Source organism: Lates calcarifer, linkage group LG23 (assembly GCF_001640805.2).
Source record: "Lates calcarifer isolate ASB-BC8 linkage group LG23, TLL_Latcal_v3, whole genome shotgun sequence".
NCBI lineage: Eukaryota > Metazoa > Chordata > Actinopteri > Centropomidae > Lates > Lates calcarifer.
In genome coordinates this window covers 8864527-8891519 of record NC_066855.1, presented here as the reverse complement: position 1 = coordinate 8891519, position 26993 = coordinate 8864527, and the positions used below count along the sequence as shown (strand labels likewise).

The window sequence follows — 26993 nt, the reverse complement described above, 5'->3', positions numbered from 1 at the left end:
TCCCTCTGTGTTCTGGCTGTTTTCTCCTGGTACTCAGACACAGTCTCCTTCACCACCTCCAGAACCTCTTGCACCGCTTTACACAGCAGCTTCTCCACTCGGGCATTCAGACGCTCGATTTTGGACATCTTTATGAACTGAAGAGAAACAAATGGAGCCATGGTGTTGATCAGTGTGTGCAGATTTAATATGTGTCTGCAAGAGCAACATGCTTTCTTAGAACATTATGACTTTAAATTGCCTTTCCAAAGCTTCACTATTCTATGTGAAGTCACAGCTAAAACATATTCATGTGCAGTAATATGGCAATTCCATAACTAAGAATCTGAAATGAATGAAAAAATGACATTATTATCTCACTATATTAAATAGATGAACACCAGTAATACAAGAATAAAGGGACGTACCTTAAACCTAATGATATTCCCATTAAACAGGCTACTGTGCAGTCTTCGACGAATCCAGGATTATCTGATGGTGACTCCGATGAAAACGTTCATTGTTTATAATATTCACATCTATGCAGATAGTGGCATTCAGGTTGCAGAATCCTAAATCAGGACATAGCAGGCCGGGTCTCCATTAAGGATCGATGGGTATAGGTATTATACTCGATGAACGACACTGGAGTCAAAAAACGGTTTAGGAAATGTGACGGATGTGAGTTATTGTTGTGTGCACGACACGTTACAAAAAATATCGTCTCCTTCCTGGGTCTTTAAAACTGCTCGCATCCAGTGTGAGGTGCGTTGCTGCCATCTAGTGGTTGATAAGCAAACAGCACCTTACAAAATCCACAGGACTTTATATTTACTCTCAGAATCGCTGGTTATCTTTAAGTCTCATTCAGTCAAAATAATACTTTTGTAGTAAAAAAAAAAAAAACACATTCCACAAGTTGAGAGTCTGCTTTCCTCCTCATTTTAATTTCTTTTGTATCTCTTGAGGTACATGACTCAGAGTGCACCAAGCTAATGATAACTTATTTAACAGTAAACCATGACTTGTCATTTCAGCAACAGATTGCATTTACACAAACATAAAAAGTGCTTTACAGTCTGACTACATTTTCAATCCTTATCCCTAAATCCAAATTTTTCACACACATTTTAAAAGAAGCTGTTGTAGGACTGTTACAAAATGGCAGGGAAAAAAGCAGTTCATACAAGCTAAGTAGTGAACTTGGTACATTCATACATTTGTTTGTTTTTCACCTGAAGTGAAAAACCGTGTCCCTGAAGGTAAACTGGCAGTCCACTCATGGCTGTCCCTCTAAGGTTGTTTCGTCAAACAGGCTGAGTAGATTCTTTGGTTCAAAGCTGGGTCGGGGTAAAGCCTCCTCCGCTGTGACCCAGTTGCTGCGACCGCGCCGCTGCGAGGACCTGGCAGATGAGGAATGTCGGCTCTGTGTGGACTTTTCGTTCACGCTGTCTGAGTGAAGCTCTGCGTGTATGGGGCTCACGCTGGGGGTCAGTGTGTGGCAGGTTCCATTTGAGTGGATGCTGGAGGGGGTGTGAGCCAAGTTACAGGAGGACCAGTCACCCAGATTTGAGAGAGTGGGTGTGTGGGCGGGACTTCGGTGATTGTGTGTCGGTGAACCAGGCAGAGGAGTGGATGTGCTTTCCATAGTCAGTCTGGATCTGACCCTGTGAAATGGGGTAAATGTAAAACATTAAGCAGGGAATGTGAAAAATTAAGTGGCCCAACAGCTGCTTCTTTACTTTGCTGCTGCTGGATATTTGTGCAAGAAACACATTTCTAAGATATTACCAAAATAACAGGTTATTTTAGGTATTTGGTAATACCAAGTCCTTGTGGTTGTAGAATTGTGTTACAGAGTGGAGGTTCTTCTCTGACAAACTATCTCAGCACACAAACTGAGAACAGCCAAGTTTAATTTAAGTCTGTCATCAAGTTACTCACAGAACGACATTAATTACTGACAGATGATATGGTGTACCACCGGTGACGTTTGGCATTTTAAACTGTGAAAGCAAGCGTGCAGTGGGATGCAGCGCTGTCGAACCCAGCTGTCTTAAAAGAGCTGCAACACTGGAAGGGTGACGTGGACAAAACAGAGTACAGAGATGAAAGGATCGGTGTTATTTTAGCTGACGCTGACCCTGATACTGACTCTCTCGAGTTATCCAAAGTGAGATATTCTCTTGTGTAGCTTCAGGTTAAGCCCAAGGACTACGAACTCACAAAGATCATCATCCCATCGACACAGTGATTCTCTACCTGTGTGAGAAGGTGGGGGAAAGCTCTGGGTCTGTGGGATCCAACAGAAACACTGCATCCTCCTCCGGGCTCCCTGAGTCAGCATGCATGGCACTAAGGGGCAGGGTTAAATCCCTGTCCCAACTGTCCTTGGGAGGAGTGCAGGGCACTGGCTTGGTCCAGCGAGGAAGAAAGGACAAGTGAAGGGAGGACAGGAGTCTATATCCAAAGCACACCACCAACTTTGAGGAAAAGACCAGAAAAATATCAAAATAGCACAATACCATTGAGAGGAAGAACACGTTCATGTTTCAGGTTCACATTAGATTAGGTTCACATCAGCCTGTTTAAATCTTGTGAGCTCACTTTTTTGCATACTTGGTTTGCACCTTTGACTTTGTAAAGGCTGCCACTTGATAACACTCTATGCCAGGCTACATGTTTAATACATTTAATTATATGCTCTAAAAGTAAATGTTTAAAAAGTTGTAAGACATTACCTGGCAGAGGGAGGCCAGTGTCAGCACAGTCTCAGCGACAATAAGATAGATGCGCCTCTTCCACCTGTGTTTCTTAACAGCAGGGAGAGCAAGAAGCTCAGAGACTGTTGGTCTCTCAGAGGGCTCTGGGGCCAGCATCATTTGCAGTACTGCCTGCAGCTCTGTTGACAGGCCTGCAAATACACCAGGAATGGTAAAAACACAAGTCATCCGAATAAAGACAATGGGACAATTTATGAGAATTCAAAAGAAAGTGGATCCTACCACTGGTAAACGCTGAGGGGAGGCAGCCTTGTCTGAGCTGTTGCCAGCCCTCTCCACCATTTGGAACTTCAATATTACAGGCAAGCTCCAGAATAGAAACACCCAAACTATATAAATGAAAATGACAACATTTAGGCACTAACCTAAAACAGATAAATCAGTTACATATTAGAATACCACTGTATTTGTACCTGAAAACATCAGCAGCAGGTCCATATTCTCCACAGTAAAAGCTCAGGGGCCATGTATCTGGGATCTCCCTCCTGAACATCCTCTCTCACTTTCCCCTCCACAGACTCTGTACTCTTCTGTTTGAGCTCCAGCAGAAGCCCAAAGTCCGCGAGCTTGAGACGACCAGAGTCAGTGATGAGAACGTTGGCAGGCTTGAGGTCCAGATGGACGAAACCATGAGAGTGCAAGTGTTGCAGTGCTGAGAGGAGGTCGCACAGGTAGGCCCATGCTGCTGGCTCATCTGGATTGGAGAGTTTTAGACAGCTATGTCAGTAGCATGGAAAGAGTAAGAAGCACAGCACGTTATGTGTATGAAAAGCAAATGCCGGCATTTGCATTACTGTCTTTTTGAGACAGACCTGGGCCGGGAGGCTGGCTCTCGGCGTGTAGCAGCAGGCTGGTGCTACACAGCTCAGTCTGGATGTACAGTCGGCCACACTCCTCCCAGGCTGCCACGAAATTCAGGATGTGAGGGTGAGGACACAGGCGCTCGTGGTTCCTGGCTTCCCTCACACTCCGGTTCCTCTCACTGTTACCCCTGAAGCGATGAGCGGAGCGCTTAACCGCATACTGGCAACCATCCTTGTTGCTTTGCACCTAGAAAAATACAGAAAATGCATTCGGGGATCTCGGAGTGATAATCTTTTCCCCAGTACAAAGCCACAGCACAGATGTTAAAACAGTCAAGATTTTATCCAAACACTGCTGTGTAACATAACTCCCTTTCAACCTAATGCAATATAAGGAATGTTTTTATTAGAAAATATAAGAAAAGGAAAGGTTAAATGTAACAAGCTTTGACATTTATCTTACTTTAATTTTCATGTCTGACTTTAAATTAAAAATGCAGTAACATTTTTTCTTCTGCTCACCTTGTAGACCTCTCCAAAGGAACCTCTTCCCAGTAGGCCCAAATTAGTGAAGCACTGACTGAAATAGGACTGCCGTTTGCTAGGGTCATACACAGAGTTTGGAGGGGGGGACTTACTAAGGGAACAGGACAGGGGTGTCCAGGGGGACTGATGCTGGGGGAACATCCTGCTCAGAGGGGGACACCCCTTGGATGGTGGCAGTGGGGGGAGAGAATGTGAAAGACGGGCGGGGGAAGAGTAGGATGAGTTGGACGCAGACGACAAGGAGAAAGGGACATGCCGCTTTTTGAGGGAGAAGGACTGCTCTGCGTGGGAAAAGTGGGTTCGGAAGAGGAAGAGACACCCTGGACACCGTGGTTTCCACTGCCACTGACATTGTGTAGGTGCTTTTTCAGTTCCTTTCCTCGAAGAAAGTGTGCTACAAAAGTCAAAAGACAAGCTTTAAAGACTAGCAGTCTCTGCTGACAGTTAATGCGAAGGAACCATTACTGTTTTTGCAGTACCCATGCCATTCAGTGTACTTCTTTCTAGTGGTGCACTTTACTAATCTAAAACTATAGAGAATTAATCTGTTACACTCAGTTGCCACAGAACAAAAGCAAAGACTTACTACTGAAATGTTCCACATGTGCTATAAAATCGATCTGCAAATAGAAAATAAATCTGTGATACTAAGGTAAGTATAATGAGGGCTTTTCAGTACAAACTGGTCACACCAATTTATCACATCCTGAACAACCTGCTTGACAGGTTGTCAGTCAGTTGTCTGATAGCAGTATCAGTACGGTCTTCTTAAGGTTTTGGTGGTCCGCTCATGTAGAAAACAGGTCTAGCCTGTAGCTATGGGCGTTAAGAAGTAGGACAGACCCGCTAAATGTAACGTAACGTTGTTGTAAGTTTGTCACTTATTTTGCTGAATTAGCTTTGACTAATTAACATTATTTCAATACATCTGCCTTCTTAGCACTGAAAACTGTCACCTCCACAAAACAAAACAAATGTTAGCTGACGTTAACTAAGGGCGGACCCAGCCATCAGCAGCATAACAACATAACATACAGTTAGCTAGCGGTCTAACTTATGTTCAAATAACGTACAGTAACTGACAGTTCGGCGTTAATTAAAGCAGTATTTAGTAACCTTACCACAAAGACCGTAATCCGATATTAACCACAGACAGTCTCCATAACTTGGATAGTTGCCGTGTCCAAATCAAACTGCTCCTACACTCTTCAAGCGTGAAACTACCTGGCGCCAAATTCTGAAAATGATACGCAGTGCTGCGTACCTGCCTTCCGTGAATACTGACTGCTTATCTGAATTGCGCAATATCCGCAAGCGGTGCAGTTTGGGGTTCAACACAGGGCTGGCGCAACTGGCTAGCTAGCTGACCACTTGAAATGGTAACTTTATTATTATTATCGACACTTTTGTGAGATTGGTGCTCAGATACAAATACGGAATTAACGCTCAGGTCTTTGTTCCACAGATTTACGCTGCGATAACAAACGATACCGTCGGTTACAGGACTGTTTATTTCAGTTTATGTTTGCTAAGCAGCTAACGCTAAGTTTGCTGTGTTAGCTTTGCCTTGCCATTTGCATGGAAAGGTGGTAGCAGGGTAACTTATCGTAGCTTGGCTAACCTTGGAAGTGATGTAACGTCAGCCGACTAACCCAGTTAGGTTAGCCAGAATCACTGGACATATACTTTCATTGTCAACCCCACAACGTTTATTACTTTAGAGTCAACTGTCAGGCCTAAATTTCTCTCTCTAAACTCTCCAGGCTGGTTCGTGTTGGCTAATTTAGCGTTAGCTCAGAGCTACGTCTGCCTGCCTCTGCTCACTCTCTGTCGCTAGCTTATGAATCAGTGAATTGTGTGTAGCGTTAATTCCTCTGTATCCGGACACACTGGTAAAACAACTAGCCTAAGACTTAAATTTCCTTAAAATATCTTCGCCAACCAGTCATGCTCATTGTACATACGGGTTATTGAGGTGTAATAATCAGTCGCCAGATGGACAGCTATTAAAGACTTTCATGGCCTACTGAGATGTTTTGTCAGATAAAGTCGGGTTAATGTCAGTAAGCCTGGTTATGAATTACTAGAGCTACAGGGTTATCTATCCTGTTTGATCCCGTCTTAAACTGAGAGGAATATTTTTGTGAAACCACTGGCAAGATCTCATCTTCAAGATTAAATAACAAACTGAATTGCCTTTGATTTAGTTGTTTCTTCAACATAATTTTATGCCCATTGCTTTCAGGACGTGTTCTTAATGATCCGGCGTCACAAGACTACAATCTTCACAGACGCCAAGGAGTCCACCACCGTCTATGAGCTGAAGCGTATTGTTGAAGGAATTCTTAAAAGACCACCTGAGGATCAGCGGCTCTACAAAGTGAGTTCAGGGCCAAGTATATCAACGACACCAAACTTCGTCCTGTGAAATAACTGACAGCATTACAACCTCAGATAGATGAATTATACCTTTTTGTTAAGTTAAGATACATAAAGTAAAGCCTTGTGTTCTCAATGATAATGGTGACGCATTAGTTGTGTTGTAGATGTGTGGCTTAAATATTTTCTGTAACTGTCTGACACAGTCTCTATCTTCAGTTAAGCACAGCCTCTAGGGGATTCTGTTACATTTTCATCTCTTGTTGCACAGGATGACCAGTTGCTAGAGGACAGCAAAACTCTGGGTGACTGTGGATTCACCAACCAGACTGCCAGACCTCAAGCCCCAGCTACAGTTGGCCTGGCCTTCCGCATAAATGGTACATCCAGTTTATGTCATTTGTGTGCTTCTAAGAATCAGGAAATATTTTTTGAATGCTACTAATTATTTGCATGGTGGATGGAATCAATCTAATTTAGGCCTTAAACATCTGTACATGTGTGCTGTAGCAGTAGATACTCTTCCACTGTTCAATATCAAGTTGTGATGTTCAGTGCCATCTAGGAGAAATTGCGTACTGTAATTTTACTCTGTGTAATACTGACTTTACGTATGTCTACCTAGTCTGCTTCTGTCAGTCATTTCTCAACATTTTGCAAAATGTTTTTTTTAACCATTTTCAGGGAGCATGACTGGCTGTACAACTGTCAAGTGCTTTAGTGGAAAAAATTAGATAATAGTAATACGTGCAGTGGAAAGAGTTTTTCCACATAATGGAAATTAGAATTGTTCTGTATAATAGTCTAATTAGCATTGCTGCTTCTGAAACCGTAGCTTTGTCACACAAACACTCGCCGCAAGAGCTAACGCTTTCCTCATCTTCTCTGCCCTCCAGATGAGATGTTTGAGCAGCTGCACATCGAGGCCTTCTCCAGTCCCCCAGAACTCCCTGATGTGATGAAGCCTCAGGACTCCGGTAGCACTGCCAACGAACAGGCGGTGCAGTGATAGCCGGGTGCGAAAAACTAGCAACAGAGGAGGGAAGGATAGAAATGGGTGTGTGTGGATTAACTGCAGTGGAGAAGTAGAGGGGTGGAGGATGTGTAATATAATTTCAGTTGATGGATGGGAACATTGTAGGTAACCAAGCCTATCCATGGTACCTTCATGCTATCATCCCAACATCCCCCCAAGTTTGCTTCACAGTTGATTTTATCTTAACTCTTTATAATTCCACATCACATGCAGTTCTGCTCCTTGACTTTGCTCTTTAGCATCAACTGGCTCAAACTTCTTGAGTGAAAAAGTTGATTTGGAAAGTATGATTGTGTGTATGTGTGTGTGAGTTATTGTAATTATTATCATTAATATTTTTGGCGAAGGTGAAGGCGTAGTTGTGTGTCACAGTGCTCTAGAAGTAACATGCATGGATAAGGAGTCCGGTGTCTGAATCGGCAAACTGCATGAACAAATTCAAAACAATGGCTTTATTTTCACTGAAACAGATGAACCTTCAGCTGATAAGTTTCCTTGGTCTGGCTCTCCCAGTTTTGTTGTACATTTCAGATTTGATTTCTTAACAGGAAATATTACTTTTTTTGTTGTCGATATTGTCCTTTTGTTACTTAAGTATGTTTTACTTGTCAGTTCTTTGTTGTATGTTTCATGCACTGAGACCAAAGGCAGGTACCTCTTAGACAGCAGAGGGATTATTTGGTCAGAGAACACTCTGTTTGTGACATACAGTAAACACAGGAGGAGCATTTTCTTGTGTTAAACTTTAATTTTGAAAATGCATACATCACATGTCACCAACATCAATGTGGCACCTTCCCCTAATCACATAAACATAGCCTGTAACTGTAAGCTTGCTTAATTAAAAGTTTTTCCTGTTTTGTTTTTTACGCTGCTGGCTGCTTTTTATTCTAAACACAGGTTTTTGTTACAAAATGTTGGGCAGGCTTCTGCAGGGCTTTTTCACAGCAGACATTTAATGTGTCATAGTAGGAGATAAACCAGTAACAGCTGCTCTGTTCAAGTGCCCCAATAAGTGGTGACAGTGAGCTAGCATGCACACTGCAGGGACCCTGGAAATGAAGCGGCTAAATTAAATCGCGCCATCATTAATCTTATTACATACACCTGTGCTTTTTCTCCTGTGACATGTCACAATGTCTTCATGAAATAGGTCTACCAAGGACACAGGGGTAGGGTTCACTGGTGGTGTTGTTTGTTGGGAATCTGGGGTACTAAACTGCAGATTATATTAGTGGGATTTCTGATAAGGAAATGCCTTATTTTTTAGATTTAGCACTGTTATTTTAAACTATTTCCAGGCCAATAAAGAAAGAAAAATGGATGAAATATTCAGCAAAACAACAGTTTAGGCAACTTCACTGAGGTCTCAAAAGCCCCAGGTTCAGTGTGTGTCTGCTGGGGAATTTGCACCATATGTATCAAACATAAGCAGTGTAATATCAACCCAGTCCCGCACAGGTGAAAGCAATTTTGCTGACGATGGCTCAGTTCCATCAAGTGTCCCAGTGAACCAGCATGCACAGCAACTGGACCATGAAACTAGCTTACCTAAACAAAATGACCTTTTTATTTTAAATTAACTCTCTTTATTGAATTTTCCCAGGTATATACAAAAGACATATGTTCCAACATGGAACACACAAAACAACCTCAGTATACATCTGCCCTCTAAAACTCATCCCTCCCTCACCAACAGACTACAACTGTACCAGTATATACTGTATATGGGAATTGTATTAAGAGACATTGGGGGGGATTTGTCCTTAAATCCAATTATGGCTTGGACAATAGTAATGAAATCAGTCAGTCTGCCATTTTAATAAAATAACAGAAATATATGATAAACAGTTGAATCACTTAAACATTAATTTTTAAAAATCAATCCCCTTGAAAATCATGACATCGTTTCTTTTTGATTTAGAATATTTTTTTCTAGAAAGAGAAGGAAGGAAAAACTGCAAGTATGGGATAGACATATATCTATATTAAATATACATATACATATATATATATTTAAAATAGTAATAATGATAAGTGGGTATTACATTTTTCTGAAGTTTCATATAAGTAGCCAAATCCAAATGTTCTATTTACAAGCTCCTTTTTAAAAAGGGTGTTGGCCGGCCGCTGTTGTTTCCTGTGAAAGCCACTAAAATGCATTTTCCAATATTTTATTCTGACACCAGTTCACAAACATACATCTTCTTCTTCGCAGTGAGAGCAGCTCGCAGCGCCACGAAATCCTTAAATTTGTCTCCCAAATATGGACTAGGAATGTCCAGGATGACGTCTTGTGTCCGGGGTATGCGGGGTTTGTAACCACATTTATTTAACTACGCCTTCTCCGGTCCTGAGGTTCCTGGTTAGGCATTACACAGGAAGACAGTCGTGTAGGAAAAAAGAAACGGGACGCCTTCCTCCTCCTCCTCCTCCTCCTCCTCCTCCTCCTCCTTTTCCTCCTCCTCTTCCCCCTCCTCTTCTCTCGGCGGATAACGGTGTCCCAAGAAGTTGTTCAGGACCGACGCAGACAATAGTACCGAGGCTTGTCTAACCAGCTTTGATACTCGTCCATCACCGCTACTTAATGCTTCCCGCGCCCGTGTTTGTATCGCACGAAGAGGAAAACGCTCGGGTGAAATCACACCATGGAGGATTTGGGTAAGTATTAGTTTTCGTGGCTCGGTTTTAAACGTTGTTAACTGCATGTTGAGATATCTTGAGGGGATCTTTGGGAAGGGGCGGTGTGCCCAAACAGAGGAAATACGGTCTCTGTTGACTCTGGCAGTCATAGTAGAGTACAAGCTTTCCCTTTTTCCCAAGGACATGTATGAGGCTGTAATATAAAGGGAGTTTTACTGGCTGCCATTCGGTAATAACATTTAAGGCAGAGAAAGCAGTGTTAAACCCTTATATGTAACTGGTTTACAACTTCTCTGTCAGAAACATTAAAAGCCTTTTTTCTCATATGATATCTATTATCCTGGTAAGAGTAACTCTCCTTGATGTAACGCATATTCTCTCCACAGTCTGCTCTCATCCTCTTTAAGATATTGAATATATCACTTGCAGAAATGTGTTTTATCTTTCCAAGCACACACATGCACACATACTCATACAGGTAACACAAGCTGAACTGGTAATACACTGCTTTGTATCTGCCCGACTGACCGCCATTGAGCGTTTCATGCATGGCCTGCAAATTCAATAGATTCTCAGTAAATTAGATTTTCAAGGGATCCACAGCGGGTTGCCTCCATCCATTAATATTAACAAGTCGGGGACGGAGAGAAAAGCCACATAATGTTAAACAGAGTGTCTTCCATTTTGAAGGGTAGAAGACATCAAAGAGCGTCAGGGAGTATGACTGGCTGTCTTTCTTACTGATAAAGCTGTTGAAGGAAGATTTTTTTTTTCTCCCACTCTCTCTGTCTCTTTCTCAGAACAACATTATGAGATGCTTTGTGTTTGGGAATAGCAGTGTCGGAAAGGCCCCTGAAATAGCCCAGGGCCACATTGCTATTTCAAAAAGCCACAAGAGTTCAATGAAAATAGAAAGGCCATTTTGCCTCGGCTGCCCATTTGCTCGTTCAGGGTTTTTTTTTTTTCTGTGGAAGTCCTCCTCGGAGACAAGGATTCGTGTTTTTCAAGCAATACTAGAAAGAAAGAATGGCTAGAAGCACATCTGGGCACATCTGGATTGGATTGCACACAACGAGGGCAGAGTTACTGGGTGACTGGGTGAGTGCTGGCGAGGCAGTGGCCATGTTTCAGGGACTCTCAGTTTATGCTGTTGTTCCATCAGTGTTGTAAGTTTATGTGTTGCATCTGGGGAGGCTTTCAGTGAGAGAGACCACTTGTTAGAGAGGCCTTTAGCCAAGACAAACAAGTCGGCAGGCAGCTCTAAATATGGTCATAATTCCCATTGAGAGAAGTTCAGCTCCTTATATGAGCAGTTCAGTCTGTACAAGTATGTGTGTGTGTCTGTGTGTGTGTGTAATAGACAGACACACTCAGCAGGCAGGAGGAGGGCAAGTAGTATGTGCACAAGTTTCTCACCACATGGCCGTACCAGAAGTGTGAATCATCTGGGACAGAAGTGACCGCAGGGATGAGCTAAGGCTCGGTTAACTGGTTGTGTTTATGTTGAATACGTCTACCGCATCTGTGATTACCAGAGATGTCTGAAACAAAACTTTACCAGGATGAAAAACTGGTTCAAACATTTACCCAACATGAAATCAGTTTATAAAGGTTACCCAGAGTCTGAGAAGCAGAGAAGGTCAGTGTTTATTCTTGAGCTTGGAAACAGCAGTCAAACAGCGCTTAATTAAACAAAACTAGAACTGTGTGCTCCAGACTCTATTGTCCCGTCTGTGGAGGCACCGGTTTGACCTCTGATTTTGCTGATGTGCGGCGATTCCCCTCATCCTTAACTGATTTTCTATGTGAGGGGGCGCTTCAGCAGTTTAATGTCACAATAACTGATAAACTACCGGCTACAATAGACTCATTATTCAGGACATGCTTCCCACCAACCTCAGTCAGTCATAACATCTTAAAGTGTCAGTAAAGGGGTATTTAAGGAGACCTTAGAACTTAAAGGAGAGAGGTTTATTATGCCTCCAGTAGTGTTATCTAAGGGCCTGAAAACGAATGGTTAGTGAAGTATCAGCACTGTGAAAGGTAGAGTGAGTATTTCTCTGGCAGAAACAGTGAAAGTCGGCCAAAGCTGCAGCCTCTCCACTACAACGCAGAGTTTGTAATTACTCATGTTCGCTCCACTTTTCACATTCTCTGCTTTGGCCTTTAGTCGCACGTACATGGACTTGTCAGCGCTGGATGATGTCATACAGCTGCACAGCCATCACGTCTGAGAGAGTTTAGTCTCTGCTTCCACTTCAGTGTGGAGTGAGATGTGTTTTTTTTTTTTTTTTGGTGGGGTGGGGGGTGGTGGAATTTAGATATCAGTTGCCAAACACTCTTCCTCCTCTTGCTTCCTTTCCACACTGGCATGTCTTTGGATACGAATGCAGAAATGTTTGTGCGCTCTAATAACTGTCACTATGTGGATGGATTATCTCAGCAGGGTTTTTGCCAGTTCTGACTGTCCTGTCCTCTGACTGATTAGTGTATCAGGACGCTCGTTGTCCTCCATGTCGTGTACTGGTCACACAGGCTGTCTGTCTCTCCTTAGGAGTGCCTGAGCCACCTAACTACCCTCTCAGTCCTCGTATTGTTGTGTTTGGTACGTAACTGTCTGTGCATGTGTTTGTATGTGTTTCATTCTGTCTGCCAGAACGTCATTTACTTGTCTACGCTTGTTTTAACTTTGTGTGTCGTCTGCCATCCAGTGCATGTTTAAAAACTCCCATTCCCCAACTTTCACTTCACCTTGAACACCTCATAAACCAACTGATAACCCTTTAAGATACAATATGGGCTTGTAAACTGTGTCTAATTCCCATTACAAATCAACCCTGAAGCTAAACTGTTTTGTAAATCCAATCACACTTCCATCACATTCACTCTGTTATGTTCTAAATCATTTCTCTCTCTCTTTATTCAGCTTTTCTTTTCCCTCTCTACCCCTCCAGATGCCCTTCTCGCTGATCTGGAGAACACCGGCTCCCCTCTAGCTCGGTGTCCTGTCTTACTCACCTCTGACCCTCCCCAAGACAAAGACCCGACCGTGCAGGACCCCACCCAGGCCCGGCCACCCCCACCCGCCTACACCCCGCAGCAGGTAGACGATTTTATTTTCTGTGCGTTCATGTTGGTTTTGTAATATTTTGATTGTAGAGATAGATTGTGCGTCTGTTTTCTCTCTCAGACTGTTTCTGCAGCGATGAAGTCCTCCCAGAACTCCAACCCAGACAAATTATACAGGTAACTTTAACTTGTTTTAGCCACATACGTTTAGTTCTCTCACTAAATAAGCAGAATAAAACACGATCTGTGTGGAATACATTTCTTAGCCTGGTGCCAGACATCTGAATTGCTGCCTAGAATTTATCAGTGTTTTGTTATAGAAATGAGTTAAGTCAAAAGAAATTGAGAATTCAGTCTGATTACCAGGCAGGTTAAACATCCTAGACAAAATGAAAAACTATCTGCCCAAAGCAAAAATGACTTGTTTTTTTCTGCATTTGTCATCTTGTCCATTTTTGCTAATGACTATGTTTGGATCTTAATGAATGGACAAAGTTCAAGAGTAACCTGTGATTCATGACAAAGTGGCCACGATGAATCCGACCACATTAGTGACAGTGCGTTTTATAATCCGTTTTAAACTTTGGTCTCTTCCTCTTTCTCGCAGTACGGTGTGTAAACCGCGCTCTCCCCGCGCGGCCGATCCTCCTCCGGCCTTCTCCTCGTCCTCGCTGCTGGGAGGAGGCCTGAGCGAACTAGACCATCTGCTGCAGGAGCTCAACGCCACCCAGTTCAACATCACAGGTTAGTATTTGTGTGTGTGTGTTTTTCTTTTTATATCCTGCTGAAGAATCCTCTCTCATGACCTTGTTTTTGTTATCAGATGAGATCCTGGCCCAGTTCCCTTCTTCTAAGAAAGATGAGAGGGACAAGATTAAGGATAAGGCCACGACCTCCTCCTCCAGGTACCAAATCTAATCAGTTTAAAAGAACCTACAGCATTCACTGCAGTTTTAGTGAATGTTCTGCTCTACAGTAGAGTTGTGTGTATGTGTGTGTATTTTGTGGGTTTTTTTAAACCAGAATCGTCCTTTGTGTTGTAGCTCCGCAAAGCCTTCAGCAACATCAGCCACACTGGAACTGGACAAACTGATGGCTTCGCTGTCCGACTTCAGAGTCCAGAGCACAGTAAGAGTCCACACAGCAGCACAGAGAGGTTTAACCCGTCCACTTCTTCACTGTAAATCCATTTTTCTCCTCCTACCATTCATTCCCAGCTGCTCTCTCGCTGACTCATGGCGGACTCATGAAGACGTTCACTTGACTTCGCGATGACTACACTGTTACTGTGTGGCCTGGCCGCAGCGCATGCCTCCCTGTATAAATCAGTCACCAGATATGGCCTGAGGATGGAAATTAGTCTTGGTGGAGATATTTTTCCAACTTCAAAAATAGCTTCAGATAGTTGGAAGTTATAGATCTGCATTTGGTGTGGTATAGGGTTGTTCTCCTTTTCAGCGAGTCAGCGACTTACATGCGAGCGAAGGAAGTGGTTCTGTCATTATAAGGTTGCTTGATTCCAGCGAGCAGTCCAGCTGTGGGTTATAAACAAGCCTGAGCTCAGGGTTATGGGAACACACAGCACTGTATATACTGTTATCACTAACTTGTGATGTTCAGCTCTTACTGATGTGTTGATATTTATCTGCTTTCATGAAAACTTTTGCCTGGTTTTACTTAAGCAAGTGGCGTCCTCAGGTACATGTCCCAGCAGAAAACAGCAGCATGGGCTCAGAGCGGGCCAGCCTTCTAGTTCCTTGAATGTTAGGGTTTGTTTATGATAAGGTCAGCAGGTGATGATTAGCTGTGTTCCTGTATAGATAGTAGATTTTTACCTTCTAGATTCCTTGCTGTTTGACAGTCAGGGGTTGATCAGACTCTATCCTATTTCTTATTTTTAACCAGTTATCCATAGGAATTAAAACACACAACAGAAGCCCAGAAATAAACAATTATGATCTCAATGTTTAAGTGTTATAGTGATTCTAGCCATTATTGACAGAAGATAGTAGAGGTATACAGGAAAAATGGGGAGACAGAATGGGATGACAGGGTACCTGGGAAGTTGTACTATAATTACATGGGCTGCATCTTAACCTCTGTGTTACCTGGGCACTCTCTTTTCCTGAAGTTTTCAAAATGTAAAAATAGTTTTTCTTTTCCTGCCTCTGAACTTTACGCTCTTTTGAAGCTGACAAGGAGCGATGTGTCGTTAAGCTAATACCTGCACTCAGATGTCATTTTGTGCCTTCCTTCATGTACTTCACTCTCATTTTCCTTCTTTCTCTTTTCCCCCCACACACACCATATTTGGTTGCTTAACCCCACACCGACAGAAGAACTCATCCTCATATCTGGATGTGAAAAAAAAAAAAAACAGTCACAGTCTTTCACCACAGTTAATTTAAGACCCACTGCAGAGTGATGATAAACTCTCTAAACAGATGTGCTACACGTCATTTTTTCTTTCTCCTCCCCCAGCCAGCTGCACCTGTCACTCCAGTGGTGACGGCACCGCAACAGCCCGCCGCCGCCCCACCGCAACCCTCATCCGGTGGCTCGTTGGACAGCATGCTGGGGCTGCTTCAGTCGGACCTGAGCCGACAAGGAGTTCAAACGTCCTCCAAGGGAAACTGTTCAGCCTGTCAGAAGCCAGTAGTAGGACAGGTGAGTTGTCAGTTGAAGTCTACCTGTTGATACAGACAAGTAGATGTTAAAAAAACCTCAAATTGGCTTTTAACTGTTTCCTCGAGCAGGTGGTGACGGCTCTGGGGAAGGTGTGGCACCCGGAGCACTTTGTGTGCACTGAGTGTGAGACGGAGTTGGGCAGTCGCAACTTCTTTGAGAAGGACGGACGACCGTACTGCGAGTCGGACTACTTCACCCTCTTCTCCCCTCACTGTGCACACTGCAACAAGCCCATACTAAATGTGAGACACTTGCATACACACATATCTGTCTCATTTTCAGCTTATTTTGCCACGAACAGCTCAAATCAATACCTCCACCCAAATGACGCCATTTAATGTTTTATTCCTCTTGTTGTTTAGAAAATGGTCACCGCTCTGGACAAGAACTGGCACCCGGAGTGTTTCTGCTGTGTTAAGTGCAGCCGGGCGTTTGGAGAGGAAGGTAATGGGCGGCACGTACTGTATCCTGTCTGGGTTCAACACATGGCTGTTAACAGTCAAGTGCAGCAAGATCACACTTAGATAGAACCTTCAGAAAAACATACACAAATATTCCATTAGTAATTCATTTAATTATTGATTTAACATTACATCATATTTCAGGGTTATCATTTGTTTAAGAGTATGTCAAACCCAGCAATCTGTTTGTATGGAGTTCAACATCAGAACACTAACCCAAAGGAGTTTAACGTCTCGCGACCTAAATTCTGCTGTTAAGGCTTTTCCTGCCAAGAATTTGAGAGGAACACTCAATCTTTGTATTTTCTTGGCATGAAAATGACTGCATTTAATACATTACAGTCTTTGAGACAAAAACAAAAGAAATACTGTCAGCCATTAAAAGTTCAGGTCAGGGAACCCCTAAACTATTACAACCAGACTGAAGTTTAATGTTCCACAAACCAGACTTACATGGAAAACGCTCGGACAGTGTTTGGCATTATCCAGTTAATTCGACATTTATCAAATGAACTCTGGAACAGCACGCAACTATGTCTCCTCCATGTCCTCTGCAGGTTTCCATGACCGTGAAGGCCAGCAGTACTGCCAGCAGTGCTTCTTGACTCTGTTCGCTTCCCGCTGTCAAGGCTGCAGCCAGCCCATTCTGGAAAACTACATCTCAGCTCTCAACTCTCTCTGGCACCCGCAGTGCTTCGTATGTAGGGTGAGTGAGTGTTCCTCTGTGGGGCTTGAAGGATGTGTCCATAAATAACGTCTGTTGCGTTCTCCAAAACATTTGCTCGGTGCGTAGTGCTGTAAAATGATCAGGAGTGTGATTCCCAGTGTGTTATGGTTGCAGTTTTTATAGGAGAGGTTGGACAACTTTTATATTTATATTAATCCAAGGGTCATTATCCTGCATGGCGTCATGTGATATGTAGATGGGGAGGGTTGTAGATACTATGGAGAACACTAGGGTAATATTTCTGGAAATTTGGATGGGGGTTATAATGACATGAGGTGGAGTTTACATTCCAGTGTTTTAAAGGCTGATTCTGGGAAAAAATAAATAAATTCCAGAGGTTTAGTGATCTCTCTCACTACAATTACATGCTCGGTACAGATAAATGAATGAATAAAAAAATGTTTAAAATCAGTTTTAAATACTGAGAAGAACAGAATTTGGTTGGTGGACTGGTGGGTGGGTGGGTGAGGTCCTGTTGTTTCAGTGTGGATCTCACTAGAAATGAGTCATGGTAGCAATAAATTGCTAATTGTTTAATATGCTCTCTTGACCCACAACTGCAACAGTGGAGCTGCTCAGTGACCAGCGGATCAGGCTGTGGTTGCGATGTGTGCTGTGTGTATAATTGTGTGTGTGTGAGCAGGGCGTTCCTGAAAAAAAAAAGGGGGGTTTAAAAAAAAAAAAAGCCAAAAGACCTAAAAATAAGTTGGAATTATGTCATGAGAAAGTTGTTATTTCTCATGATAACTTTCTAATTACAGTTCCATGAGTCAGACTCTCACTGCTTCTCTCTTGCCCCCCCTCGTCTCCAGGAGTGCTACAGCCCCTTTGTCAACGGCAGCTTCTTTGAACACGAGGGCAAGCCGCTGTGTGAGGCCCACTACCACCAGTCCCGCGGCAGTGTGTGCCAGGCCTGCCAGCAACCGATCCTGGGCCGCTGCGTCACTGCCATGGGGGCCAAATTCCACCCCCACCACCTCGTGTGCCACTTCTGCCTGAAGCCCCTGAGCAAAGGCTGCTTCAAGGAGCAGGAGAACAAACCCTACTGCCACCCCTGCTTCATCAAACTCTTTGGTTGAGGAAGCAGCAGGACTTTGCCCCCCCCCACACACACCTCCCCCCATCCTCTTTGTCATAGAAGCTGTATGACTCTGAGTTCTCAGTTTATGTTTTTTTTTACTGTGGGAATGAGGGTGGAGCTGGTCTCTTTCTTGGTTTTAAGAATATTTGAGTTAATAGAGGGATGGATTAAAAAAAAGGAGAGAACCATCCTGCCCAACTCATTTCTGTTTATATGACAAAAAAGTGGACTGCATTTAGACTGACAGTATGAAATATAACTCTAGTATTGGTTAGACAGACACAAAGTGATGCCAAATGATTTTGTCATGTATGTAAGTCTTTTGCATACTGTATTGATTCAAATTGAATACTGAAAATTGAATTCTTTTGCCAAAGGTAGAAAAGAAACAATATAATGAGAACAAATGTATTGTTTCACTGAAGGACTTGTGCTGTTGTGCAAGCAAATCCCCTCTAATATATTTGCTTTATATTGCACATATGTGTCACTGCAATTGCTTTTATACATTGTATGCTGACTGCTATATATGTTTTTGTGTAACAAACTAAGCTGTCATATGTTTAAAGTCATTATTCTTTCACTGTTGCTCTATGCAATTTGCCAAAACAATCCAAAGAATAAAATGAAGGAGAACACAACTTTTCATTTTTTTTATTTTTTGGTGTTTTATTGGTGAACATCGTACAGATAAGTACAGGTAAACCTTTTTAAACAAGGAACATTACCAGCATAAACATGTGAACATTTTTTTTAAAAAAAGAACAAAGACATCAGAGTCAGCAGGAGTAACAGTTTAAGAAGCGAAAAACAGCTTTTTGATAAAATTACTGAGGAGGGGGGGCTACAGGTTACAGTTTATTTGTGGTACTGAATTCATAACATAAAAACAATAGTTTCATTCTTTAGAAGGGAAATTTAGCCGCTAATGTCTGCTGAAAAATACAGAAAAAAAGATACTTAGTTTTAAAAATTCTTGTACTTTAAAGTGTGTTTCTTTAGCCTTTGGTGACATTGGTGTAATAAGCGATATTAGTCCTACTTTACAGATGCTGTAGGGTAAAAATCCTTCCATAAAATATGTAATTGACCCCATTATATGTGGTGTAAAGTCATGGCTATAAACAAGCTTCTAATATGCGAGTTAATGTAAACTTCACGTGCAGTCTAATAGTTTCTCCACTAGATGTCACTATTTGCTCACAGCTTTTCCCACAGCAGCATTAACTCCTTTAAAATCAAAGGCTGCATCTTGAACATGTCCACTGACTAAAATTAAAGGAAAGGAGCGTGTGATCTAATGATTTAACAAATCTAAATCCCAGTGAAATATTCATCAACTGCAGCGTACGATTAAAAGCTACGTGCAGCGTGTTGACGTGAGCACGCATCTGGACCTCACAGGTGAGTCCACTTAAAAGTTAATGAGCCTCCTCGCTGTCTGACAAGAGAAAGCAGTTTAGCCTTGCGAAGAAAGTCACCGTGTCACGTCGACTTGAAGTGTACAAAAATACACAATGAGTGATTCTGAACAGCAACAAGTAAGTCAGTATCATTTGGCTGCTTTTTAATGTGTGAATACTGTCGAATTGAACAAGCGGCAGTTTCAGTATAGAGCCTATGCAGCTAACAAAGTTGCATGCTAAAAATACACTTTTGGGTCCCTCTGTACAAAACGCCTGATATCAGAAACTTATGATTTCATCTAAAAAAAGTGGAATACAGTGCCAGTGTCACTTAACTACCTTATAATCGTAATATATCTAAGTTTTATTATTTATTTTATTATTTTTCATCCACTTCGTGTTTATCCACCCAGGAGGCTGAAAAAGTGTCTGAGCCTCAGTGGCCTGAGAAAGGAGGTGAGTGGAGTGATGGAGAGGATGGGACCAACATGGACTGTGGGCTCCTGCAGGCCATGGCTGAGGAGGATGAGGAGATAAATGTCTACAACGAGGAGACGTTTGGGATGGGTGTGTTAATGTCATTTATGTCACATAATTTCCCACAGTACCAGCTTTTACTTTCTTTAAAAAACTAAATAGAAAAAAAAAGCTTGAAATTTAGAATACTTTGTAAATGTGAAGATAGTACACTCTCACGTCAGTAAATATGTTAAAAAAAAAAAAAACACAATTTGCTGTTTTACATGGGGTTGGTGTACTGGCCTGCCAGGATTAGTTGCCAGGCAACTGCTCCTGATCCTGTTGCATGCAAGTCAATTACTTTAAAATAAAAAAATTGCAACTTCTTTGTGCTGGATAATATTTTATTTGTACAATAAAATGCTTAGAATGAAAGTTGTATTGCCAGCAAAACTAATTTAAGAGTAAGAAACAATAAATATCTATAAAGTGATCAGTAAACAATAAACAAAACTTTCTCACTTTGTAATGTATCGCAGATAAATTATCAGGGCTGACTTGCTTTTGTTATCATTTATATTTCTATGGCCTAGAAAATTGTAATCCTAATCCTCATGTAGTTCAGAATATAAATTGGCATTTATACAGTGTAAAAAGGTTAAAGCTTCTGTTCTTAAAGCTGTGTCTGTATCGTAGATCTCGATGCACACGGGACCACAGAAGACCCCAGCGAGACTCTCCTTAACTTTGGAGAGCCACCGCCCCCGCCTCCAACACCACCACGACCACCATCAGACCCCAAACCTCCCTCTCTACGCAGCTCCCCCTCTCCTCCCAGACAGAGGACCACAGTATCTGCCCCGGGCTCCCCCCGGGCAGCGTGGCAGAGGTAGGGGTCAGAGAGGAGGGCTGGGCAGGGGGCAGATGTTTGAAGACCCAGCTGTGATGAGGATTGTGGAGGGGCGTCCAAGCCTCAAGGTGATGCAGATGACTTTATTGTCTGAAAATTTGTAATTAGGCAGCTCACCTCACAGCAGCTTGTCTTCATCTTGGTCTGTATTACTTTTAAGAGTCTTGACAGTGCCATAGTCGACTGTGGGAACGCCATGTACCTGAAAACCTTTGAGGATGATGTAAGCACCAGCTCCTTAAAACATTTTACTTTGTGTTTGTGCTCATAATGTTTTTCTTTCTCTTTACTGTGTAATTTTTCTTTTTTTCCCAAGTGGATGGCACCCTCATACAGAAAAACCAGACGAATCTCAGGATCACTACTTCAGGTTAAGATCACTAAAGAACACATGTGCTCATCCAAACAACAGCGTTTTACTTAAACAAATAGTTGTTGTATTTTATTCTGTTTCTTAGGACAGTGCTATAGTGTGTGTGATTGATGGTCGCAGAGGCAGAGGTCAGCACCTGACCTCCAACTTCCTGGACTTGCCATATCCTGTCTCTTCCTTCAGGGGCAGGAGAGGGGAACCCAGAGGATCCTACTCTAGGAGACCGTTTGGCCAAAGAGGCCCCTCTCAGGTGGAGAATTAATTTCACCAGATAATCATGTTTTTTAAAGGAATAGTCTGACATTTTTTCTTGCTTAGAGTTGGATTAGAGGAGCTTACTTGCATATTTGCCCCAGTCAATATGAAGCTACAGCCAGCAACAGGGTAGCTTAGCGTAACATAAAGACTGCAAGCAGGGGCAAACAGTTAGCCTGAGACTGTCCAAAGGTAAATCCGCCTACTTGAACCTTCCTATCAGCTTCCTCACTTAATCTCAGTTCTTGGATTACTTTTATCTTGCAGATGCACGCACCAATAATTCCAGGATCACCCATCTTCTCACGTCAACCGTTGACCCCGCGGCAGCATTACAATCAGGTTTATTCCACAATAAATCAGACCCACTCTGATACATTAAAGCAAATATCAAATGTATTAACACACATTTTTGTTTGTTTGTCCTGATGTTATTTTTGCTGAATCAGACGGGGGGTTTCATGTTTCCCTCGAACCGCCCTTGCCCCTCCACTCCTCAGTCGCTGACTCCTAAGATGATGCAGCTTCGCTTTGGTGCCAACTCACCAAGACCGTCGCCCTTTTACAGCCCCTCGTCCAATCCTGTGCAGCATTTCAGGTGTGTCCTGAGTATCCCACAGGAATGTTTGATTTGTGGCCTGAAATATTTGTCAGCAGAGTTTGAGTATCAAGTATATTTATGGAGTCATGCCACTGTTTCATGTAAATTAGAAAACTGGGTAGTGATTTTACTAGATGCCTAAACATATCCTACTTAAGCATGAAAGGGCCTCGGTGCAGATTATTGGATCAGTTTGGGCTGGTGTGACTACCATATGAATTGAGATAAGAAACTGTTGTTCATTAGGCATCTTTACCTTCTGACCACGTCACAGAGCACATCAACAAATTTTCATGGAAATTAATGAGGCTTTCTATGGTGCCTTTTAAAAATCCACAGGTACCCCGGTCCTGTCACTCAGCTTCACCCCCAACACAAACGATTACTCAGTCAAAAACAGCGTGTATTCCACAGGTTGGTTCTATATCAAGTTAAGACGTTGAATATTCACTACATTGAGAAAAAGGAATAGACTTATTTATAGAAAACATGATCTGTTTGTAGAAAATCAGAGGGCTGGGATCCTTACTGTAATCTCATGACGGCTAAAGAGAAGGAGTGGATCACCAGGCTGCAGATGATTCAGCTGCAAAGTGAGAATCCTTACCATGAGGATTACTATTACCAGGTAGGAAATCTTTGCTCCAGTGTCATCATTATTCATTATCACTTTTGAGCTAATTAATTGAGCGAGTCAGTTTTCATGGCTAGTGTTTTTGAACTTTTCCGTAGGAGTACTATCGACGAATAGAAGCCAAGATGGCTGAGGAGGAGCTCGGCATCAGGAGCAAGAGGGAACCACCCAAACTCACCACACCTTACATCACAAAGACGGACTCCTACACACCAGGTTCTCCTCTTGTCACCTTCTCATGCTACAAGTTGCATTTGGTGTTTCCTAGAATGGTTTCAGTCATATGGGTGTAATTTCCTCTGGGGATGAGGGAGGGGATCTCCTTTAAACTTGCAAATAACTGTCAGTGCTCTACATGTTTGTCTACAATTATCGTTCTTCTCCTCTTCTAGTGGTGCACATTGAAGGCTCTTTGGGTCAAGTCGCTGTGTCCACATGTTACTCTCCTCGGCGCGCCATCAGTGCAGTTCATGCAGTCCAAGCTCAGGGTCCACTTGAGGTGACTGTGTTTGAGACAAATCATGGTATCACACAAGTGTATTAATCTGCCATCTCTGACACTGTTATTTCTACATAACAGGAACAGAAAGACACCAGACAACAGCGGTTAGAGGTCCTCAGCAAAATAGAAAGGGTACCTGCTGGTTACTTGTTTTGATGCAGTGAGATGCCTTTTTTCTTCTCTCTTTCTGTTTTTGTTTTACACTTGTTTTCTAATACTCGGTCACACCTGTCGTGCCCTGCAGTTGTTCATGGCTCTATTGGAGGTGGAGGAGACGGAGAGGATGAAAACCACAGTCTTGGGTGAAGAAGAGGAAAGAAGGCTGATGGAGAAGACCCAGAGGAAGGTGGAGTACATTTACTCCCAGCTGCAACACCATGACCCTCTGTGAGTCATATACACCCTGCCCTTCCAAAGAAGTGGCGCATATTGTGTAAATATTGGTTGTAGACATGTTAATTTTGGCTTATTCTTGTTTTTACTTTCCTAATGAAAGCTATTTTAAAATAGTTAAGGTTTTTATTGATGATGATTTTGAGCAATTAACTTTCTCAACCTTATTGATGTAGAGATTCAGGAGGGGAGTTTCTTCCTTTCCTGTTGGTCTCAAAAGGCAAAAAGCTGCTCACCCGTCTGCTCCCGTTCCTGAGACATGACTCTGCACTGAAAATCTTGCGTATTGTGACCTCTAACTTACCTACACTGATGAGCAGAGATACAGAAGAGGTAGGTTTAGATGTCATTTTTCTGTCTGTGCTGCACTTAGCAAATTTCCTTTGTACCAAAAACTGTAAGCTTAAACTAATCTGTTGTTTCATTGATCAGTTGTTGGGTCTTTAAAATGTCAGAAAATAGTGAGAAGTGTAAGTTATGATTTTCCAGAGCCAAAGGAGACAATTTAAATTTTTTATCCGGCCAGTCACCCCAAAACCAAAACATCATACAACAAAGAACCGCAGCAAATTCTGAGTGGCTGACAGATTTGCAGGTTTTTTGCTTGAAAAATGATTGAAATAAATCAATTAATAGTTGCTAATTAATTTTCTGTCAGTCAGCTGAAGTTGCTACAGCCCTGCTTAGCTCAGCTCCATCTGCTAAACAAAGAACATGAAAGCATGTTGACCCTTTGAGCTTACATAATTATGTTCATATATATTTCATAAACTGTTAAAAGGTCAAGAATAAACTTATATTGCTCGTCTCCTCTTGTTTTGACTTTGTATAATAATTAGAATGAATTGTATCATCCTCACATCTACTTTTTAGGCCCTTCCAGTGCTCTATCCACCCCTTCGAAATGTGATCGGAGGACTGACGTTCAGTCAACTCATTGGGGTCCTCAAGGATTTGACATCATCAGAGTCTCTATCAACGTACGACTGCCTTACGCTGGCATGTCAGAACAAGGTCTGTGCTTTCTGTTACTGCTTGGCTTTTATTTAATGTCATTTTACCAGGCATGCTGAGGTTTTCTCACTTGATTCTTTTCCTTTTAGTTCGGATTGTCCCTACTTTACGCACTCCTGTCCCAAGGAGAGAAGCTGTTGTCTTCAGGTGTTCCTCTCGAGCCCAGCATTGGTGACTTTGAGACCTGGTGAGGCTTGTTAGTCTAATATCCAATGAAGGGAGATAATTTAACATTCTTACAGGGTTTTTTGACATTTGTCTTCCCGCTGTCCTTTAGGACCGACACAATATTCCAGGTGGCGGCGCAGCTATCCCAGTGTTCCCTGGTGGAGCCGCTCCTTCTGCCCTCAAACCTGCTCACTCTCTTCTGCCGTTACCTGGACAAGCGGACTGTGCATCAGCTGAAAAGCAACATGGAGTAAGTTTTTAAAAGGGTGTTGATTCAGTTGGAAGACTCATATTTCTACATAAATAAAATTTGGTGGACCCTGACTTATATCTTTATTTAGGTCTGCGACCGGATTCCTGGCTCTTCCATCGTAAGGTGGACAGAAGCTAATGAGATGTTCAGCTAATGACCAGGTTGTAATGAGCACTAGAGTGAAAGGAGCAGAAGCACAGCCCTTTACAAAACTCCTCAGTGTTCATTATAACAGAAGCTCTGTAATGCACTCTGAACTGTGTTCAAAATGCTTTGATTCTTATTCCTTTCTCCCCATCCCTCATCCCTTCACGTTTTTGCACTCTCAAACTGTTTCCCTTTTTTATTTCCTTTATCTGATCTTTTTATGTTCCTCCCTTTGGTCTCCAGTAGGTTACGTCAGTACAAGTTACTCTGGAATTACAAAGTTTTGTTTTTTTTTTCCTTTTCTTTTTTTTATTAACCTTCAAATGTTGATCATTTCATGAGACTGCTAGGTAAGGTAACTGTTAATGTTACATTAACTAACGGAGGAGCTGATTTACTCATCTGGCTTCTATCAAACCTCTACGTTTGTTTATTTCCAAAACTATGATCTAAAAGCCAGTTACATTTAGGACAAGGAATCTGAGATAGATTAAATGTGCTGGAACAGACATAAATATAACTTAGAAATGTTTTACTTAAATTACACTGAACAAAAACTAAAAGCTGGAAGAAATACTGTGCAATGTAGTTTACCCAGATTGTAATTACACCACAAAAAAACATAGTAATCTTCCTCCTCTATTACTGATCTCAGATAGAATAAAACAATACTACTCCTTCAGTTATTGGTTAAATACTAAATCCTTTGCTGGTTTGAATACCCAACTTTTCTTCTTAAGTTTTAACATCCTGTGATACAAAACAATATTGGCACAAGTTTCCAACAGTACCATCTAAAGCCTGTTACATTTAGGACAGAAATTTCAGATAAATTTGTTGGATAAGATAATGGTGACCAGGTTGAGGATTGTGTAGTAATTTATGATTGTACAGCTGAACCTATATTTTCATTATTATAATAGTAACCATTTCAGGAAGTTGTCATGGCATGGGCCTTCAACATAAGCCATGCATTTTTGGGTTTTTTGTAAAAAAAAAAAAAAAAAAGAAAAAGAAAAAAAAGAAAAAAGCATGCATTATGTAAACATTTGTAGCAATACTAAATATGATGTATATGATGTAATTTTCCATCTTAGATGTTTCAGTTGTAAAGAGATTTTTATTTATTGTATTAATTTGGAAACAGTAATAACTTAAATTGCACCCTTGTAGAGCACTTGCAACATAAATAAAAAAAAAATCTTTAAAAATTAAAAGTTTGATCTGGTTTGCAGAAAATGTATTTTAGCACAAGCCTTGGAGGACTTCATTACATCATTTGCTGCTTTTTCATGTGCAGTCAAAGTCCTTTACACCAGACTCTACTTAACAATCTGGTTTAGGTGGTGCAGCGGGTCTTATAATAACTTGATTCAAAGTTAGACAGGCAGCAATCATGCAAGCCAGTAATGAGTCTGGTTGTTGTCCTTTGAATTGACTTGATTCTGGTTCACATCAAATCTGTGCTCCAGATATTGTGGGTTTTTACTAAAAGGGACTTGAGTCTTAACCAAACTAATTGGCCTGTTCTGTGCTGAAACGCCAGTGTGTGACATTCCTAAGGGGAGAAAGTGGAGGCAGCAACAGGACATGATGTGACTCTTAAAAGTTTAGGGAGAGGAAGAAGTCCATAACAAAGTAGCAGAATGTAAATGTTCATTTATCTAGTGCTGTGCAGGGGAG

The 26993-nt window shown here is 42.0% G+C and overlaps 4 protein-coding genes across 6 annotated transcripts; 3 read left to right on the top strand and 1 right to left on the bottom strand.

Moving 5' to 3' along the window:
- Window positions 1–905: 905 nt before the first annotated feature.
- Window positions 906–4465, bottom strand: pkmyt1 (protein kinase, membrane associated tyrosine/threonine 1). The gene is given in 9 exon segments (XM_018687278.2): window positions 906–1646; window positions 2242–2462; window positions 2721–2893; window positions 2985–3091; window positions 3176–3207; window positions 3209–3456; window positions 3575–3812; window positions 4088–4411; window positions 4413–4465. Coding segments are annotated over 9 exon segments (1782 nt in total). The 5' UTR covers window positions 4464–4465; the 3' UTR covers window positions 906–1258.
- A 900-nt stretch (window positions 4466–5365) lies between these two features.
- LOC108890416 (elongin B) lies at window positions 5366–8395 on the top strand. The gene is made up of 4 exons (XM_018687283.2): window positions 5366–5490; window positions 6357–6491; window positions 6762–6870; window positions 7387–8395. Exons 1-4 carry the CDS (start codon window positions 5488–5490, stop codon window positions 7497–7499), a joined length of 360 nt encoding a protein of 119 aa, XP_018542799.1. The 5' UTR covers window positions 5366–5487; the 3' UTR covers window positions 7500–8395.
- Window positions 8396–9934: 1539 nt separating this feature from the next.
- On the top strand, window positions 9935–18836 carry LOC108890415 (transforming growth factor beta-1-induced transcript 1 protein). 3 transcript variants are annotated; one of them, XM_018687279.2, is made up of 12 exons: window positions 9935–10187; window positions 12724–12774; window positions 13124–13272; window positions 13360–13415; window positions 13846–13982; window positions 14062–14143; window positions 14282–14366; window positions 15720–15905; window positions 15995–16168; window positions 16289–16370; window positions 16945–17093; window positions 17927–18836. In XM_018687279.2, exons 1-12 carry the CDS (start codon window positions 10175–10177, stop codon window positions 18191–18193), a joined length of 1431 nt encoding a protein of 476 aa, XP_018542795.1. In that variant the 5' UTR covers window positions 9935–10174; the 3' UTR covers window positions 18194–18836. The 3 variants fall into 3 exon arrangements, with proteins under 3 accessions (XP_018542795.1, XP_018542797.1, XP_018542798.1); XM_018687281.2 differs by lacking the exon at window positions 12724–12774 and having other exon boundaries at window positions 9938–10187; XM_018687282.2 differs by lacking the exon at window positions 12724–12774 and having other exon boundaries at window positions 9940–10187; window positions 13096–13272.
- Window positions 18837–19604: 768 nt separating this feature from the next.
- Window positions 19605–26523, top strand: patl2 (PAT1 homolog 2). Its single transcript, XM_018687296.2, is given in 20 exon segments — window positions 19605–19736; window positions 20015–20168; window positions 20757–20905; window positions 20907–21038; window positions 21131–21193; window positions 21287–21340; window positions 21429–21593; window positions 21866–21940; window positions 22048–22196; window positions 22539–22613; window positions 22704–22827; window positions 22932–23049; window positions 23226–23332; window positions 23414–23467; window positions 23580–23722; window positions 23905–24061; window positions 24602–24742; window positions 24832–24929; window positions 25020–25160; window positions 25252–26523. Coding segments are annotated over 20 exon segments (2157 nt in total). The 5' UTR covers window positions 19605–19712; the 3' UTR covers window positions 25286–26523.
- Window positions 26524–26993: the final 470 nt, after the last annotated feature.

Excerpts from the sequence above, each read along its gene's own strand:
- LOC108890415 (XM_018687279.2), top strand. Across the intron at positions 12,775-13,123 it reads TCCTCGTATTGTTGTGTTTG|ATGCCCTTCTCGCTGATCTG; the intron begins GTACGTAACTGT and ends CTACCCCTCCAG. Across the intron at positions 14,367-15,719 it reads ACTTCAGAGTCCAGAGCACA|CCAGCTGCACCTGTCACTCC; the intron begins GTAAGAGTCCAC and ends CTCCTCCCCCAG.
- LOC108890416 (XM_018687283.2), top strand. Across the intron at positions 6,492-6,761 it reads AGGATCAGCGGCTCTACAAA|GATGACCAGTTGCTAGAGGA; the intron begins GTGAGTTCAGGG and ends CTTGTTGCACAG. Across the intron at positions 6,871-7,386 it reads CCTGGCCTTCCGCATAAATG|ATGAGATGTTTGAGCAGCTG; the intron begins GTACATCCAGTT and ends TCTGCCCTCCAG.